The 19,933-nt window shown below is 50.8% G+C and overlaps 1 protein-coding gene across 1 annotated transcript; it reads right to left on the bottom strand.

Moving 5' to 3' along the window:
• Positions 1 to 5,248: 5,248 nt before the first annotated feature.
• Positions 5,249 to 19,700, bottom strand: LOC140370372 (diablo IAP-binding mitochondrial protein-like). Its single transcript, XM_072457505.1, has 6 exons — positions 19,633 to 19,700; positions 16,664 to 16,793; positions 12,658 to 12,780; positions 10,365 to 10,475; positions 7,330 to 7,426; positions 5,249 to 5,645 (listed from the first exon to the last, which is right to left on the bottom strand). The coding sequence occupies exons 1-6, from the start codon at positions 19,674 to 19,676 to the stop codon at positions 5,437 to 5,439; spliced, it is 714 nt and encodes a 237-aa protein (XP_072313606.1). The 5' UTR covers positions 19,677 to 19,700; the 3' UTR covers positions 5,249 to 5,436.
• Between the last annotated feature and the right edge of the window lie 233 nt (positions 19,701 to 19,933).

Below are 19,933 nucleotides of genomic sequence, written 5' to 3'. Positions count from 1 at the left end.
ACCACCAGGCAGCACCTAGTCTTACCTTGTACTCTGGTTCTGTCTGAAGTGACTGTTTTAGCTGGTGAAGGAGAAAGGGGACTGAAGGACAGTCCCGTCCCATTGTCTCCAGACTGCAGCGTGCCGGGCGGCTCGCTGGCTGTGCCGGACAATGTGGTAATTAGGCATGCTTGGAGATAATGGCAGCTGTAGGCGCACCTCAGGCGGTTGTTATCGTCAGTTATTATGGCGTGCTGGAGATTCAGGAGCTAAAGCTGCTCCCTCAGCAGTTTGGAGCCGGACATCAGAGGATGACCCCTCAGATGACCCCTCAGATGACCCCTCAGATGACCCCTCAGATGAGCAGCTCTGCCAGAAAAGCAAAAGCAACATTTCAAGTTTCAGGAGAGTTAGCTTTGGCTTGAGTCCTGTGACCAGCTGGACAATAAGACTAAACTGATGATGACCCGACGACAGAGCGAACCGAGGTCCAGGACTGACCACGACTGAACTAAATATAAAAACATCTGACATTCAAAACATGTAGGTTCTTTTCTAGAGTTCCTGCCATCTTCAGAGGCAGGTCAGCCACTGATGTGGTCACTAATGTTAGTATATTCAGTCCTGTAGCTCTGTCGGCCTTTGGGCGGGTCAGTATCTGCCCTAAGACACTGACCTGACCATCCCACAGTGTTCAAGACTTGTCATGTGATTTATATATTTTACATTTGTAGTATATTGCATTCACATTATGATGGGGAGACAGAACTGTGCAGCCGGTGGTGGAGTGGTTAAAGCACAGCACATATGCCAGGCCGGCCGCAGTGTTGTGAGTTCAAATCCCTCAGACAGTTTACTGCATGTCCTGCCTTCTCTTATCCCCCATTTCACTCCGTCTAATAAAGCCACGAACAGAACACAAACTGAAAGAGTCCTAAACTTTGTCCCATTGTCCTGTGTCGTCCAGAAGAATGTTCCAGAGCCTTCCTTTTATTGTGTCTGGAGTTTTGAGGCTCTGAAATTGAGTGGGATGCAGTACAAATATAAGTACAAATACGTTCCCACTCTTCATCTGTCACAACAGAGCGTTTGTCTGGTTTGAATATGATTCATCTTGAAGTTCACCTTTTAAGTTTTGAGTTTGCATTGCGGGCTGTAAGTATTTTATTATTTCATGTTGTTGTTTGTGAATGTAGTTCACGCACGTTCTCCGTTTGGCCCCATGATGTTGGGACGTCCCTCACGGAGCGGGACCCTCGCTCACACATGTCATTATTATCACTGCTGTGGGTGGAACGTTAGCTTTGACAGTCTGAGAAAACATGCTTTGTTCAGCGCAGCATTCCTCACCGGTCACACCACCCGGAGCTGCAAACTGGACCGGACCCAAGCCTGCTCCCTGTGGACAGCCTGGTACATGCACTATGTGTATAGTGGAGTTTTACATCAGAGATACATCGTTTTAAAGTGGAATGGATCTCAGTATTTATGACCAATCAGACCCAGAACACGACAGTGATGAGCCACTTCAAGGGGCGGGGCCTGATTTGTTCTGTGGAAAGGTGAAAAACAGAAGTAGTTCCTTGTAAACTCGTCCCAGCTCCACATGTATCGCTCACACACAAACATTAGCATGCTAACAGCACACTTCCCCTGCTTCTCACAGAATAGATGCGCTATAAATAGATAAAGTGGTTGTGGTGGTTTTCATCTTCTAGAATGTGATGATGTCATACTCCCAGATCAGGGGCAAGAGCGATGACACCGATGTCACGAGAAATCTAAAAGGTAATTTCACAAACGTTTAATGACGCACTAACTTCACTAACTTCATGTATTATAACAAGAATCTGCATTGGACCAGTTCATTTCAGCTTCTCCACATCTGTATCAAATATGAATGTAGAATGTTATATCTGAGCTGAACAGATTGTACTTTATTACATGCCACAGATAATAAACCCTAAAGTCTCTTATGGCAGATTTCTTCAGCTTTTCAATGAACTGTTGCTTCAGCAGGAGCTTGTAATCTGACTCAATGGCGCCATCTGCTGGAATAAGAACAGCCAAACACCAGCGTCCAGATGACTACAGCTGAGTCTTGGCTCCTGGACGACTGTGGCCACACCAGGGGCCACACCGACACCACCAGATCAAGAAAAACAAATGATGGCAGGGCGGGGCACAGCACAATGACTCGGTGAAAGCGCAGGACATTTAAGTGTGGTTTGGGCTCCGGTGCAGACAGAGCGAGAGAGGAAACGAGGTGCAGACAGGACGTGTGTCACGGGCTATTACAGGTGAAAGTGCAGCTGTGGACAGAGAAGAGGACAATGCACCGAGCTGACAGGACGTCCCGACAACAGCCCTGGTGTGTGACCACAGGTGTGTGACCACATCTCTTTTGCCTCAGGACTTTCCTTGAAACTTTGAAATAAAAATATACCTCTCTTAGTTTTCATACTTTCACTCCTACTTGAGTAATATATTTTATTTTGAAAATATCAAATGATTTAAAAGTTTGATGTGTTTTTTAGGTGTGGAAAGAGAGTGGCTTAAACCAGACAGTTCACACACACACACACACACACACACACAAATTAATAAAATCTTTTGTTCCTCTACATCAAGGTGCCACACAATTTCGACTCACAAGCTACTTTTATATTCGACAAAGTCCAAAGATCTACTATAGATCTAAATTATTGTATTATTAGGCCCGAGCGCCACGAGCTGGCGAGAGGCCTATTAGTCCCGTAAGGCCGTGCAAAGCACGGCTGCGAAAGTGCGCACATAGTGCGCACGAAATCGAGCGCGAAGCGCTCGCCCACTTCCAAACACTCACTAACGCACGCCCCGTGCATACTAATTAGTTGTAGGAAAATGGAACATTACCGTTGTAAACAGGCGAAGCCCGTGCAAAAGTGCGCCCTAAACGAGCACTTTACTTCGCGGTCGTCTTCCCAATGTAAAGCACTCATTTGCGCTCACAAATACGTTTCATCTCTTGCATGTTCCGTTCATATAAACATGTGATGCAAAAATTGAACATTATTACTGTTTAGAGGGCCAAAAACACAAAGTGGGCGGAGCCCACTCAAAATTAACGAAAGTACCCGTCAGTGACCAGGGACCCACACCATGAGGTAGGAAAGCGCAAGCGCTTTCTGAAAATGTATAGTTTATGATATTTGAAAAATGGGAAACATTGTTTTCGCATCGGAATATTATTCTTCTTTCTTCTTCTTTCTTCTCGGGACCAACCCCCCTATTTTTCACCCAGTGAACATTGACAAAAAGTCACAAAAATTTGCACGCCTCTAAAAATCGTGCCTCTCTACATTCTGGCTATTTCCCTTTTCTAAAATAAAAAAATTGGCGCGTCAGCGCCCCCAAATGTACCAAAAATGCATTGAGAGATAGGAAATGACCCCAAAAAAATCTGATCGTAGAATCATGAAATTTGGCGCAGACGTAGATTGTGACAAGAGAAGTAAAAAATATTATTACGGCAACGCCGTCCGCCCAACCAAATGTCGGCCATATTGCTTCAAAAATGGCTAAGCATGACTTCGGAGTTTTTCCAAACGTGGTACTTTTATGAACTCCTCTCAGGGCGTTGGCCCTAAAAAGCTGAAATTTGTTGAAAATGCTACTGAGGAGTGGGACGTCAAAAGTTATTCAAATTACATTGATACCTCTCACGGTCTCTGTGCGGCGAAGCCACAAACTGTAGCTAGAATTTCAGAAATCTCCCAAATTTAACATTTCTGCCGTTTGCGCAGATAAAGTCCGAATTGCGTCAAATTAGAATCAGTTGTTAAACTCTTTGCCCTAAACCTACTTGAGGTGAAACATATTAATTTGGCGCCACAGCGCCCCCTATATGGAGGTTAAATGTTTAGTTTTGCGAAATTTTATGAAATTTGACACAAAACTCAATTTTGGCCCCATCAAAAAAGTCAATGAGACCCATGTCATAATTGTTATGGCGTTGCCGTAGCGATGACCAAAACCTCCCATGTTATTCCAATGGGGAAATCGCCAGAACATGTTTACACTTTAGACTTTCACAAACTCCCCCTCAGGGCGTCAGCCCTATTAACCTGAAATCTGGTGAGACTCATCTTCAGGACCATCAAAAGTTATTCACATTTTTATTCAAAGAGTCACGGTGTCTGTGCGGCAAAGCCGCACATTTTGCCAAGAATTCAAAATAAAATAGCTTTTTGATGGTAAAACAAAGGGGAGAAGATGTGACAGCGTCACAGATTCAGCAGTAGATGTAATAAAAGGACAATTGGGGCGCGTTAGCCACGCCCTCCTCTTGCGGCGGCGTGGCGAGGGCTAATCATTGCCGCTTGCGGCTATATTTTAGTAATATTTTTATTGTCAGTATTAAACAGGTTTTTAGAAACACAATGTAGCTTTCATTAATAGCCTAATATTGTTTATCATGTACAAATGTGCAATATAAAAAGGAGAGAAAATCTGCTGTTTAACTAGAACATTTAATACAGCCGAGTATTTTGAAAATAAAATATAGTGACCACAACTAAACGCTAAATGAGAGAAGGTTGAGCTTAACCAGAACTTCCTCTCTTCTTCCTTTGACAGCTTGCATACACGGCTGGCGCTCCGGGGCTCCGGGGCCGGCACTCTGGGGTCGGCGCTCCGGCGGGATCGGCGCTCACGGCCTCTGAGATTGACTGGTAGATCGTGATCGACGTATTGGGCACCTCTGGACTAGTTGGTGTTCCAGGACCCTATGTAAGCGTCTCCTCTGAGGGTTGAACCTGCCATCTGCTGAACTAAGGCCCCTGTGGCACACGTAGGGCCCCACGTAGGGCCCCTGTGGCACACGTAGGGCCCCACGTAGGGCCCCTGTGGCCCACGTAGGGCCCCACGTAGGGCCCCTGTGGCACACGTAGGGCCCCTGTGGCACACGTAGGGCCCCACGTAGGGCCCCTGTGGCACACGTAGGGCCCCACGTAGGGCCCCACGTAGGGCCCCTGTGGCACACGTAGGGCCCCACGTAGGGCCGCTGTGGCACACGTAGGGCCCCTGTGGCACACGTAGGGCCCCTGTGGCCCCTTCATATTGTCCTGTCTTTTAAAGCCTACAAGCCAAAAGTAAAAGGACTGGACTTGAGAGAGGCTGGTGGTATGGGTGGATCCATCAGCAGCATACAGACCTGGACACGCCCTTCACACGGCATTAGAGCAGTGGCCCTCAAAAGTGCACACAAAAAACATCCTTGTGTGTTCAAAACTGTATTTATTAAGAGTTGTTATGTTTGTTTGTTTCACATTTGCACCTTTAAGTCTTTGTTGGGCTTGAACGATGAACATGATCAATGATCGACATCGTCACGTGAACACATCCGATCAGCACTAGAAATGGAGTTTCAACGTGATGCAGTGCGTTTGTGCAGAGCATTGGGGTCACATGCTGGATCTAGTCTTCTCGGAGGTAGGCCTCAGGCACCTCCTCCTCCTCAGGCCCCTCCCCCTCAGTGCGGTGTGCAGGGGCCATCCGCTCCACCTCCAGCACTTTAGTTTGAGTTAAGAGTTTTTCAGCATCTGCAGAGAGTTTGCGCAGCTCCTCCACATGAGTGAGGGCCAGCTCCACCATGGTCCTGAGGGTGACACACGCCTGGTCTGCTCCTGCACACAAGAGCGAAGACATGAGCAAAGCTTCATCCACCAACAAAGAGCAGCTTTAGGATTTTGATCAGGCCGCTGTAACCCGAGCCAACATTTTTCAAGTGGGTCGGTCGGTAGGTAAATTCTTATTTTTTTTTACTTTGAAGGCAAAAAAAAAGATGCAAATCGTCGCCACTTTTTGACTCGGAGTGACCGCCAGGGGTCAGTCCAGGGGTCAGGCTTCTACAGTCCAGGGGTCAGGCTTCTACAGTCCAGGGGTCAGAGGCTTCAACAGTCCAGGGGTCAGGCTTCTACAGTCCAGGGGTCAGAGGCTTCAACAGTCCAGGGGTCAGAGGCTTCTACAGTCCAGGGGTCAGAGGCTTCAACAGTCCAGGGGTCAGAGGCTTCTACAGTCCAGGGGTCAGAGGCTTCAACAGTCCAGGGGTCAGAGGCTTCAACAGTCCAGGGGTCAGAGGCTTCAACAGTCCAGGGGTCAGGCTTCAACAGTCCAGGGGTCAGAGGCTTCAACAGTCCAGGGGTCAGAGGCTTCAACAGTCCAGGGGTCAGAGGCTTCAACAGTCCAGGGGTCAGAGGCTTCAACAGTCCAGGGGTCAGAGGCTTCAACAGTCTAGGGGTCAGAGGCTTCAACAGTCCAGGGGTCAGAGGCTTCAGTCCAGGGGTCAGAGGCTTCAACAGTCCAGGGGTCAGAGGCTTCAACAGTCCAGGGGTCAGAGGCTTCAACAGTCCAGGGGTCAGAGGCTTCAACAGTCTAGGGGTCAGAGGCTTCAACAGTCCAGGGGTCAGAGGCTTCAACAGTCCAGGGGTCAGAGGCTTCAACAGTCCAGGGGTCAGAGGCTTCAACAGTCCAGGGGTCAGGCTTCAACAGTCCAGGGGTCAGAGGCTTCAACAGTCTAGGGGTCAGAGGCTTCAACAGTCCAGGGGTCAGAGGCTTCAACAGTCCAGGGGTCAGAGGCTTCAACAGTCCAGGGGTCAGAGGCTTCAACAGTCCAGGGGTCAGAGGCTTCAACAGTCCAGGGGTCAGAGGCTTCAACAGTCCAGGGGTCAGGCTTCAACAGTCCAGGGGTCAGAGGCTTCAACAGTCCAGGGGTCAGGCTTCTACAGTCCAGGGGTCAGGCTTCTACAGTCCAGGGGTCAGAGGCTTCAACAGTCCAGGGGTCAGAGGCTTCAACAGTCCAGGGGTCAGGCTTCAACAGTCCAGGGGTCAGAGGCTTCAACAGTCCAGGGGTCAGAGGCTTCAACAGTCCAGGGGTCAGAGGCTTCAACAGTCCAGGGGTCAGAGGCTTCAACAGTCCAGGGGTCAGAGGCTTCAACAGTCCAGGGGTCAGGCTTCAACAGTCAATGACAGAAAACGTCTCGATCAACCCTAGATCAAGACTAAATCTCTATATTTCAATCGACCTTTTACACACGCTCTCACTGAGACTACGTCACGGGGTGGGAGGGGCAGAATCTCAAACTAAGCCGTTTACATTTCCGGGTTTGTGGGCGGGTCCAAGATATGGGTGATATTTCATAACTAAACCCTTAGACTACTATGGGATCTTTAAACTGCTCGGTTGGTGGCAGGGCATCTGGGACAGGATCAGAGTGATTAGCAGACCCTGGGGTCTGTCCCGCTTCAGTGAGCTCAGTCCAGTCTGGACAGACCCTGGGGTCAGGGGTCAGGGGTTAAGGAGCCACGCACCTGAGGAGTAGGCTGCTTCTGAGGCCACTTCACACATCCTCACTGCACAGGACCAGGTCAGGTCCAGACGCTGGCAGTCCTCCCTCCTCTCATTGATCTGCAGGGAAAGCAACAATATGAGTCACACCATGTCAGGAGTCTGTGTTTGATTTGGTGAAAGCTGAGCCGTTAGCTTCAGTTGCATCTAATACTCCATCCATCCATCCATCTTCTGCCGCTTTATCCGGGGCAGGGTCGCGGCGGCAGCAGTCTGAGCAGGGACTCCCAGACTTCCTTCTCCCCAGACACTTGGGGGTCCCCCACACTGGGGGTCCCCCACACTGCAGGTCCCCCACACTGCAGGGCCCCCACACTGCAGGGCCCCCACACTGCAGGGCCCCCACACTGCAGGGCCCCCACACTGCAGGGCCCCCACACTGCAGGTCCCCCCACACTGCAGGTCCCCACCACCCCGGTCTGCCAGTCCAGAGACACTGTCCCCGACCGCCACGCGATGTTGCAGAGACGTGTCAACCAAGACAGTCCTACAACATCCAGAGACTTTAGGTACTCAGGGCGGATCTCATCCACCCCCGGAGCCCTGCCACCGAGGAGTTTGCGAACAACCTCAGTGACTTCAGCTTGGGTGATGGATGAGCCAGCCTCCGAGTCCCCGGTCTCTACTTCCTCTTCAGAAGACGTGACCGAGGGATTAAGGAGATCCTCAAAGTATTCCTTCCACCGTCCGACGACATCCCCAGTCGAGGTCAGCAGGCCTCCACCCGCACCGTAAACGGTGTTGGTGAGACACTGCTTCCCCCTCCTGAGGCGCCGGACGGTTTGCCAGAATTTCTTTGGTGCCGACCAATAGTCCTCCTCCATGGCCTCCCCAAACTCCTCCCAGGCCCGGGTTTTTGCCTCTGCGACAGCACGAGCCGCGGCTCGCTTGGCCTGCCGATACCCGTCGATGACCTCCGGAGACCTACAAGCCAGAGTGGCCTGATAGGCCTCCTTCTTCAGCCTGACGGCATCCCTTACTTCCGGTGTCCACCACCAGGTTCGGGGGTTGCCGCCACGACAGGCACCGGAGACCTTGTGACCACAGCTCCGAGAAGCTGCATCAACAATGGAGGCGGAGAACATGGTCCACTCGGACTCAATGTCCCCAGCCTCCCCCGGGACATGGGAGAAGCTCTCCTGGAGGTGTGAGTTGAATTCTCTGCTGACAGAGGGCTCCACTAGACGTTCCCAACAGACCCTCACAATGCGCTTGGGTCTGCCAAGTCTGTCCGGCTTCCTCCTCCGCCAGCGGATCCACCTCACCACCAGGTGGTGATCGGTTGACAACTCTGCCCCTCTCTTCACCCGAGTGTCCAAGACACGCGGCTGGAGGTCTGATGACACGACAACAAAGTTACATTGACCTCCGGCCTAGGGTGTCCTGGTGCCATGTGCACTGATGGACCTTGTGCTTGAACATGGTGTTCGTTATGGACAATCCGTGGCACAGAAGTCCAATAACTGAACACCGCTCGGGTTCAGATCGGAGAAGCCGTTCTTCCCGATCACCCCTCTCCAGGTGTCACTGTCATTGCCCACGTGGGCGTTGAAGTCCCCCAGTAGAACAACGGAGTCCCCGGTCGGTGAACTGTCCAGTACCCCTCCCAAGGACTCCAAGAAGGCCGGGTACTCTGCACTGCTGTTCGGCCCGTAGGCCGCCACAACAGTGAGAGACCTGTCCCCCACCCGAAGGCGAAGGGACGCGACCCTCTCGTTCACTGGGGTAAACTCCAACATGTGGCAGCTGAGCTGAGGGGTTATAAGCAAGCCCACACCAGCCTCGCCCACACCAGCCCCGCCTCTCCCCGCAGGCAACACCCGAGAAGTGGAGCGTCCAGCCCCTCTCGAGGAGATGGGTTCCAGACCCCAAACTGTGCTGGAGGTGAGGCCGACTATATCTAGTCGTATCGCTCAACCTCCCGCACAAGCTCAGGCTCCTCCCCCCCAGTGAGGGGACATTCCATGTCCCCAGAGTTAGTCTCTGTGTCTGGAGATCTGGTCGCCGAGGCCCCTGCTGTCGACTGCCACCCAGATCTCTCTGCACCGGCCCCTTATGGATCCTCCTGCGGGTGGTGGGCCCACGGGAGGGCGGCCCCACGTCGCTCTTTCGGGCTGTGCCCGGCCGGGCCCCGTGGGGTAAGACCCGGCCACCAGGCGCTCGCCATGGAGCACCCATCCCAGGCCTGGCTCCAGGATGGGGCCCCGGTGACGCCGATCCGGGCGACGTAAACTGCCTTTTTCTTGTAGTCATCATAAGAGGCTTCTGAACCAATCTTTGTCTGACCCGTCACCTAGGACCTGTTTGCCTTGGGAGACCCGACCAGGGGCATGAAGCCCCCGACAACATAGCTCCCGGGATCATTCGGGCGCTCAAACCCCTCCACCACGTTAAGGTGTCGGTTCAAGGAGAGGTGCATCTAATACTATACAATTAATACAAATAACATAAGAGCACAGTCTATATTATATGTACATAAATAATGTCCATTTTATACATGTCCATTATAATGTCAGTGCATTTCGAGCTTTTTTCACTGCTGCAGGAGGAGGCGCCAGAGAGCTGCTGGACATGTCCATGACAGGAGTCCCGAGGCCCAGAGTCCCGAGGCCCAAATACAGAGTCCCGAGGCCCAAAGACAGAGTCCCGAGGCCCAAAGACAGAGTCCCGAGGCCCAAAGACAGAGTCCCGAGGCCCAAAGACAGAGTCCCGAGGCCCAAAGACAGAGTCCCGAGGCCCAAAGACAGAGTCCCGAGGCCCAAAGACAGAGTCCAGCGCTCGTGTGTGGCGCTCGTGTGTGGCGCTCGTGTGTGGCGCTCGTGTGTGGCGCTCGTGTGTGGCGCTCGTGTGTGGCGCTCGTGTGGCGCTCGTGTGTGGCGCTCGTGTGTGGCGCTCGTGTGTGGCGCTCGTGTGTGGCGCTCGTGTGTGGCGCTCGTGTGTGGCGCTCGTGTGTGGCGCTCGTGTGTGGCGCTCGTGTGTGGCGCTCGTGTGGCCTCACCTCTGACCTCTGACCTATGATGACCTGCCACACCACGTCCTCCTGGGCTGGACTCAGCGTCCCCACAGAGTCCATGTATCCTCTGTGCAGAGCGATCAGCGTGTGCACCGCCTGCTCCACCACCATGAATACAAGAGAGACATGGACGTTAGTGTTGTGGTGTCCTCGGGCAAGACACTTCACCCGTATATTATACAGGTGTGTGTGGTCTTATATCACACACACACTGCTGGACTGGGGAGGCAAAGCAACTGATCATTTAAACACTAAACTTCGATGGTGAACTCCCTCTCTCACTGCTGCGCTTGTCGGTGGTCTCGGCTCCGCCCCTTAAAGGGCCAGCATGACATCTCATGGAGCCTTTTAACAACTTGGATAAAAGTTGTTTATTTTTCATTGTGTTTCAACAAAAAATACATTTACAAAAAAAAGTTATTAGTAGTTATTATATAGTAGAAAAAGCTTCAGTTGTAGTCATCTGGACTCAGTATGCTCTCTGAGCTGGTGTGCCCACCAGCTCAGAGAGCAAGAAGAAAGAGGAAAAACATGTCCGAAATGCCCTCTCAGCCTGTGGTTACCCCGCTTGGGCTCTCAACAGAGTGAAGAGAACCAAGAAGCAGGACAAAAGGGAAACTGAACAGAGAAGGAAGGGTGTCTCTATCCCTTATGTGTCTGGCCTGTCGGAAAAACTGCAGAGAATTTTTAGACAACACGAAGTCCCTGTTTATTTTAAACCAGGAAACACTTTAAGACAAAAACTGGTTCACCCTAAGGACAAGTTGCCGACTCCAAAACAGAGCAATGTAGTTTATTCTGTCCAATGCAGTGAAGAAAGCTGTAAAGAACGTTACATAGGTGAGACGAAACAGCCTCTACACAAGAGGCTTTATCAGCACAGAAGAAATACAAGTTCAGGACCTCAGAGCGCCGTGCATCTCCATCTTGAAGCCTCTAATCACTCGTTTGAAGACGGTGAGGTGAAGGTTTTAAGCAGGAGAAAAGATGGTTTGAAAGAGGAGTCAAGGAAGCTATTTTTGTCAAAAAAGAAAGACCTTCTTTAAACAGAAATGGAGGGCTTAGGTTTAATCTTCCTGTTATTTATAATGGGATTCTGAACCCCTGGAAAGGTAGAGGACATTCAGATGCTAATCAGGTACTCAGGGTGGTTGAGCCAGGGTCTCACAAAGACAAAGAGGATTCTAATAGGCCATTAAGATTCTGAATAGGCTCGGTAGATACAAGGGGGGAGTTTCTGTTGAAACAAACAACTCTTTCTACTTCAGGAAGGCTCCTCCCAATGGGCGGGTCTTACCACAGAACAGTATTAATATCGGAGTTCTCGACCTAAATTCTGTTATTGACAATGACTCTTGGATGAGAGTCGAAACGTCTATTTTTTCAAACTGAGTCCAGATGACTGCAACTGAAGCTTTTTCTACTATGGAACACGCCTGGACCAATGAGGGATTACACCGACAGTAGTTATTATAGACAATATATCGATAATTGCAATATCGCCATATTGCGATATTATTGTATGGTGAGCCGTGTGGACGGTGAGCCGTGTGGACGGTGAGCCGTGTGGACGGTGAGCCGTGTGAGCCGTGTGGACGGTGAGCCTTGTGGACGGTGAGCCGTGTGGACGGTGAGCCGTGTGGACGGTGAGCCGTGTGGACGGTGAGCCGTGTGGACGGTGAGCCGTGTGAGCCGTGTGGACGGTGAGCCTTGTGTACGGTGAGCCGTGTGGACGGTGAGCCGTGTGGACGGTGAGCCGTGTGTACGGTGAGCCGTGTGAGCCGTGTGGACGGTGAGCCGTGTGGACGGTGAGCCGTGTGGACGGTGAGCCGTGTGAGCCGTGTGGACGGTGAGCCGTGTGGACGGTGAGCCTTGTGGACGGTGAGCCGTGTGGACGGTGAGCCGTGTGGACGGTGAGCCGTGTGGACGGTGAGCCGTGTGGACGGTGAGCCGTGTGAGCCGTGTGGACGGTGAGCCTTGTGTACGGTGAGCCGTGTGGACGGTGAGCCGTGTGGACGGTGAGCCGTGTGGACGGTGAGCCGTGTGGACGGTGAGCCGTGTGTACGGTGAGCCTTGTGTACGGTGAGCCGTGTGGAGGGTGAGCCGTGTGGAGGGTGAGCCGTGTGGACGGTGAGCCGTGTGGAGGGTGAGCCTTGTGTACGGTGAGCCGTGTGTACGGTGAGCCGTGTGGAGGGTGAGCCGTGTGGAAGGTGAGCCGTGTGTACGGTGAGCCGTGTGTACGGTGAGCCGTGTGTACGGGCAGCTGAGAGCCGCTCACCTGTGAATACTGCGTGATGGCTTCTGTGAGTGCGAGCGTGCTCTGGGAGAGGAAGGTGCTGGAGCTGTCCGTCACTAACGAGGCGGCTCTTCTGATCAGGGAGTCATGAGAGAGGGTCTCCACCTGTCAATCACATCCAGCATTAACCATCACAGAACAATAGAGATCATAGATCTTTTGTAGAACAGGAACAGTCACTCCATTTCTTCAAACACAAGAAAAGTGCAGATGGAACTAAAGCCTCAGGAAGGATTATTTTAGAAAACACTTATTTCTATTCCTTTGTGCCGAGACTTTAAAATACCTTATAAACCAAATAAAAAGGCTTCTAGATTGAGAACATTTTATGTCAAGTCCAAAAATTTTAATTAATAATCATTAACATAATCAGAAGATTATGTCATTATAGTTTTAATTCAAGTGCAATTTGCAAAGTGCTGTTTTGGTCAAAAATGCAAATATCTAATTATAACTATTTTAAATATTCTGAATGTATTATTTGCAGAACAGGGCGGAGCCGCTCTGTCGTCTGCTCATGGCTCTTTTCCTGTGGTTGGACTCGTTTAGAGAGAACTATTATATTCAATATCTGCACCTTTAAGGACACTTGAAGGTGAAGCGCTCACTTCTGAGGAAAGAACTGTCTGTGCCAGGATTCAAAATAATAATGAATTTTCTTTTTTTAATCTTACCGGAAACACACTATTTATTTGGCCTTATTATAACTCTTTATCTGTAAAAACCTATAAAAGTCCTGTTTGTCCAAAAAGGATTCTTCAACATATCAAAGCTTTTCATGTAATTCTCTTTTACATCTGGTGAAAAACCTTTAGACCTTTTGTCCTCCAGATCTTTTGTCCTCCAGATCTTTTGTCCTCCAGACCTTTTGTCCTCTAGACCTTGAGTCTCAGATCAGTTCTATTTGTACAAAACCTTTGGTCATAAAGTTTTACCAGTTTAAGTTTGTAACATGTGTGTTTAGTTTGTTCTGATCAGCTCCTTCCATGTTGTAAGAACAGATTTGAGCCAGGGATTCTTCACTTCCTCCTCATGACTCTGTACAGGAACCTCAGGCACCACATGACTCTCAGTATAAGACCTGTACAGGAACCCCCGGCACCACATGACTCTCAGTATAAGACCTGTACAGGAACCTCAGGCACCACATGACTCTCAGTATAAGACCTGTACAGGAACCTCAGGCACCACATGACTCTCAGTATAAGGCCTGTACAGGAACCTCAGGCACCACATTACTCTCAGTATAAGGCCTGTACAGGAACCCCCGGCACCACATGACTCTCAGTATAAGACCTGTACAGGAACCTCAGGCACCACATTACTCTCAGTATAAGGCCTGTACAGGAACCCCCGGCACCACATGACTCTCAGTATAAGACCTGTACAGGAACCTCAGGCACCACATTACTCTCAGTATAAGACCTGTACAGGAACCCCCGGCACCACATGACTCTCAGTATAAGACCTGTACAGGAACCTCAGGCACCACATGACTCTCAGTATAAGACCTGTACAGGAACCCCCGGCACCACATGACTCTCAGTATAAGACCTGTACAGGAACCTCAGGCACCACATGACTCTCAGCATAAGACCTGTACAGGAACCCCCGGCACCACATGACTCTCAGTATAAGGCCTGTACAGGAACCTCAGGCACCACATGACTCTCAGTATAAGACCTGTACAGGAACCCCCGGCACCACATGACTCTCAGTATAAGACCTGTACAGGAACCCCCGGCACCACATGACTCTCAGTATAAGACCTGTACAGGAACCCCCGGCACCACATGACTCTCAGTATAAGGCCTGTACAGGAACCCCCGGCACCACATGACTCTCAGTATAAGGCCTGTACAGGAACCCCCGGCACCACATGACTCTCGGTATAAGACCTGTACAGGAACCCCCGGCACCACATGACTCTCAGTATAAGGCCTGTACAGGAACCCCCGGCACCACATGACTCTCGGTATAAGACCTGTACAGGAACCCCCGGCACCACATGACTCTCAGTATAAGACCTGTACAGGAACCCCCGGCACCACATGACTCTCGGTATAAGACCTGTACAGGAACCCCCGGCACCACATGACTCTCGGTATAAGACCTGTACAGGAACCCCCGGCACCACATGACTCTCAGTATAAGACCTGTACAGGAACCCCCGGCACCACATGACTCTCGGTATAAGACCTGTACAGGAACCCCCGGCACCACATGACTCTCGGTATAAGACCTGTACAGGAACCCCCGGCACCACATGACTCTCAGTATAAGACCTGTACAGGAACCCCCGGCACCACATGACTCTCGGTATAAGACCTGTACAGGAACCCCCGGCACCACATGACTCTCGGTATACTTTAATAACAAATAGTCCAATAATGGTTGTAAATGTTTGATTGTTCTTTTAAAGGATGAATAGGGGTAGAACTGGTTCTCCTGCTGAGTGGGTCCAGCTCCACTGGATCTGAGATTGGATCCCTCCAGGAGCCACGGTGGTCATGTTAGCCTTGTTAGCCTTCCCCAAGCATTAACTCTCTTGTGTGTCTCTCCTCCTTTCTTGGGGTTAATGAGGTGAAAGAAGTTTAAGGACAAATGCATGTGTCTACACCAGGACCAGGACCAGGACCAGGGGTCTGCACTCATTATGTTTTCATCTCCTTAAATAGACTAAGAAACAATAAGCTAATGTTACGACGATGATTAAAGTGTCACATAAAAAGTAAACTAATGACAGTCAGGGAGCTGTGGATGGAGGTCACGTGAAGGTCGTCCTGGTGGAGGTCACGTGAAGGTCGTCCTGGTGGTCACGTGAAGGTCGTCCTGGTGGAGGTCACGTAAAGGACGTCCTGGTGGAGGTCACGTGAAGGTCGTCCTGGTGGAGGTCACGTGAAGGTCGTCCTGGTGGAGGTCACGTGAAGGTCGTCCTGGTGGTCACGTGAAGGTCGTCCTGGTGGAGGTCACGTGAAGGACGTCCTGGTGGAGGTCACGTGAAGGTCGTCCTGGTGGAGGTCACGTGAAGGTCGTCCTGGTGGAGGTCACGTGAAGGTCGTCCTGGTGGAGGTCACGTGAAGGTCGTCCTGGTGGAGGTCACGTGAAGGTCGTCCTGGTGGAGGTCACTTGAAGGTCGTCCTGGTTGAGGTCACGTAAAGGACGTCCTGGTGGAGGTCACGTGAAGATCGTCCTGGTTGAGGTCACGTAAAGGACGTCCTGGTGGAGGTCACGTGAAGGTCGTCCTGGTTGATGTCACGTAAAGGACGTCCTGGTGGAGGTCACGTGAAGGTCGTCCTGGTTGTGGTCACGTAAAGGACGTCCTGGTGGAGGTCACGTGAAGGTCGTCCTGGTTGAGGTCACGTAAAGGACGTCCTGTGGAGGTCACGTGAAGGTCGTCCTGGTTGATGTCACGTAAAGGACGTCCTGGTGGAGGTCACGTAAAGGACATCCTGGTTGAGGTCACGTAAAGGACATCCTGGTTGAGGTCACGTAAAGGACGTCCTGGTGGAGGTCATGTGAAGGTCGTCCTGGTTGAGGTCACGTAAAGGACGTCCTGGTGGAGGTCACGTGAAGGTCGTCCTGGTTGAGGTCACGTAAAGGACGTCCTGGTGGAGGTCAAGTAAAGGACGTCCTGGTTGAGGTCACGTAAAGGACGTCCTGGTTGAGGTCACGTAAAGGACGTCCTGGTTGAGGTCACGTAAAGGACGTCCTGGTGGAGGTCACGTAAAGGACGTCCTGGTGGAGGTCACGTAAAGGACGTCCTGGTTGATGTCAAGTAAAGGATGTCCTGGTTGAGGTCACGTAAAGGACGTCCTGGAGGTCTGTAGCCACAATCGCAGGACAACTTGTCCATCATGTCCAATGTTTTTAGAATTAATACAAATTCAACGTTACAATTGTCATCAGTAAAAGATATATTTGACCAGGTTTACCTCGCGTCTGGGACACAGGGGCCCCTGGAGTATCGCTCCTTTGATTGACTCACCGGTTTGAATGGTACTGCACACAGCGTAGTCCCCACGGCTAAAGAACCTATACTTGTAAACAAAGCAGTTCTTGTTCCTACTTTCTGTGCGGCAGGTTCCACATGAGTCAGGACAATGCGACAGTTCCTCCTGAAACACAAACAAACAGACGACTCAAGATCAAGACGTATGACAGGTCAGACATCTCATGTACGTGAAAATATGACATTTAAGACGACAAAAAATGTTGTTTTTTGGGTGAATTGATCACTTTTGTTTAATTAAATTTTAAAGTTGAATTTGACATCTCTGTTTGAAAACCATTGGCGTCTGTGTTCTCTTCTCTGGGCGTGAGGTGTTCATGATGCAAGATTAAACCTGCTTCATTTAGACAATCCAGTCTCATCAGATCTTCAGAACTGTTCAACCTGTGAGGGCCCTGTTCCTTCAACACCATCAGCTCCTGAGGGACGAGCTGGAGACGGCTCCTGAGGGACGAGCTGGAGACGGCTCCTGAGGGACGAGCTGGAGACGGCTCCCGAGGGACGAGCTGGAGACGGCTCCCGAGGGACGAGCTGGAGACGGCTCCCGAGGGACGAGCTGGAGACGGCTCCCGAGGGACGAGCTGGAGACGGCTCCCGAGGGACGAGCTGGAGACGGCTCCCGAGGGACGAGCTGGAGACGGCTCCCGAGGGACGAGCTGGAGACGGCTCCCGAGGGACGAGCTGGAGACGGCTCCCGAGGGACGAGCTGGGGACGGCTCCCGAGGGACGAGCTGGGGACGGCTCCCGAGGGACGAGCTGGGGACGGCTCCCGAGGGACGAGCTGGTGTGGAGTACGACCTGCAGAGTGGATCCTGGACGACCTCACAGACCGACCCCAGTTTGTGAGAGCCCGGAACTGTGTGTCTGACACTCGGACCTGCAGTGTGGGGGACCTGCAGTGTGGGGGACCTGCAGTGTGGGGACCTGCAGTGTGGGGACCTGCAGTGTGGGGACCTGCAGTGTGGGGGACCTGCAGTGTGGGGGCCCTGCAGTGTGGGGGACCTGCAGTGTGGGGCCCTGCAGTGTGGGGGCCCCAGGGCACCGTCCTCGCGCCCTTTCTCTTCACCCTCTACACTGCAGACTTCAGACAGAAGAACTTAACCCTAATCTGCACTGCAGTCTGCACATAATACATTATATAATATAAGTGCGTCATTGTTCCTCACACAGATCTTCAGTGTGTCATTGTTCCTCACAGATCTTCAGCGTGTCATTGTTCCTCACACAGATCTTCAGTGTGTCATTGTTCCTCACACAGATCTTCAGTGTGTCATTGTTCCTCACACAGATCTTCAGCGTGTCATTGTTCCTCACACAGATCTTCAGTGTGTCATTGTTCCTCGCACAGATCTTCAGCGTGTCATTGTTCCTCACACAGATCTTCAGTGTGTCATTGTTCCTCACACAGATCTTCAGCGTGTCATTGTTCCTCACACAGATCTTCAGTGTGTCATTGTTCCTCACACAGATCTTCAGCGTGTCATTGTTCCTCACACAGATCTTCAGCGTGTCATTGTTCCTCACACAGATCTTCAGTGTGTCATTGTTCCTCACACAGATCTTCAGTGTGTCATTGTTCCTCACACAGATCTTCAGCGTGTCATTGTTCCTCACACAGATCTTCAGCGTGTCATTGTTCCTCACACAGATCTTCAGCGTGTCATTGTTCCTCACACAGATCTTCAGCGTGTCATTGTTCCTCACACAGATCTTCAGCGTGTCATTGTTCCTCACACAGATCTTCAGCGTGTCATTGTTCCTCACACAGATCTTCAGTGTGTCATTGTTCCTCACAGATCTTCAGCGTGTCATTGTTCCTCACACAGATCTTCAGCGTGTCATTGTTCCTCACACAGATCTTCAGTGTGTCATTGTTCCTCGCACAGATCTTCAGTGTGTCATTGTTCCTCACACAGATCTTCAGTGTGTCATTGTTCCTCGCACAGATCTTCAGTGTGTCATTGTTCCTCACACAGATCTTCAGTGTGTCATTGTTCCTCACACAGATCTTCAGTGTGTCATTGTTCCTCGCACAGATCTTCAGTGTCATTGTTCCTCACACAGATCTTCAGCGTGTCATTGTTCCTCACACAGATCTTCAGAGTGTCATTGTTCTTCAGGTGTATTAGAACAGTCCTAATCTTTACTTTGAGCTGATATAAACCACAACAAAATACATTCTACAAAAGGAGCAGCTGGATTTAAAACGCAGATGTGTCTTAAGTGCAGTGAATTATGCTAACATGCTAACATGCCAACACATGATTAGCATTGGAGCAGGTCAAACAGTTGGACTGTTATGATCCATGTGACGGACGCGTGAGAATAATGCAGCACCTGGAGGCCCCGGGTTCCGTCAATGAATCATAGATACATAATCAAGTCCTAGAAGAGACAAGTGCGTGTGTTACACGTGTGTTACACATGTAACACACGTGTGTTACATGTGTAACGTGTAACACACGTGTGTTACATGTGTAACGTGTAACACACGTGTGTTACATGTGTAACGTGTAACACACGTGTGTTACATGTGTAACGTGTAACACACGTGTGTTACACATGTAATGTGTGTTACGTGTCTCTGCCACACGAAGCAGACCTGATGTAGGAGCAGACCTGGTGTAGGAGCAGACCTGATGTAGGAGCAGACCTGGTGTAGGAGCAGACCTGATGTAGGAGCAGACCTGATGTAGGAGCAGACCTGGTGTAGGAGCAGACCTGGTGTAGGAGCAGACCTGGTGTAGGAGCAGACCTGGTGGATTGTGGATTGTTGTGTTGTCATATTTCTCTGATGTCGTTGCGTCGCCTCTGATCATGAGTCAATCTGGGAACTTCCGGATGTCACAATATTCCGGAACATTCCCATGACAACTGATAGTTTCACTCTTAGCAACGTGTACAAGCAGCTGAGTAGATGAAGAGAGAAATCTGTCCAAGTTTACCTGAAAACAGAGAGATGCGCCTTCCAGCGCCACAGAGCCGCCATGTTGTTCCTCCCGCTTCTTCTTCTTCTTGGGTTTTTGGCGGGTGTTAACCAGCGTTAGGTGCAGTGCGCCACCTGTTGGGCTGGAGTGTGAGTCAGAGGATCTGCACTTATGCATCTACACATCAAATTCTATTTATCAGCTTTGTTTCCCTTAAGAATTTTACTAAATCGTTGCATTCTGTGCTTTTCAATATATTTGTCAAACTAAACACTTGGGTAACCCTAACCCTAACACTAACCCTAACACTAACCCTAAC

Source organism: Eucyclogobius newberryi, unplaced genomic scaffold (assembly GCF_026437365.1).
Source record: "Eucyclogobius newberryi isolate DKJ021-1_F unplaced genomic scaffold, fEucNew1.0.hap1 SCAF_10, whole genome shotgun sequence".
NCBI classification, from domain to species: Eukaryota; Metazoa; Chordata; class Actinopteri; order Gobiiformes; family Gobiidae; genus Eucyclogobius; species Eucyclogobius newberryi.
This window is presented reverse-complemented; position numbering and strand designations above follow the sequence as displayed.

Excerpts from the sequence above, each read along its gene's own strand:
- LOC140370372 (XM_072457505.1), bottom strand. The coding sequence starts at position 19,676 with ATGGCGGCTCTGTGGCGCTGGAAGGCGCATCTCTCTGTTTTCAG. Across the intron at positions 16,794-19,632 it reads GCGCATCTCTCTGTTTTCAG|GAGGAACTGTCGCATTGTCC; the intron begins GTAAACTTGGAC and ends TTTGTGTTTCAG. Across the intron at positions 10,476-12,657 it reads CCATCACGCAGTATTCACAG|GCGGTGCACACGCTGATCGC; the intron begins GTGAGCGGCTCT and ends GTGGTGGAGCAG.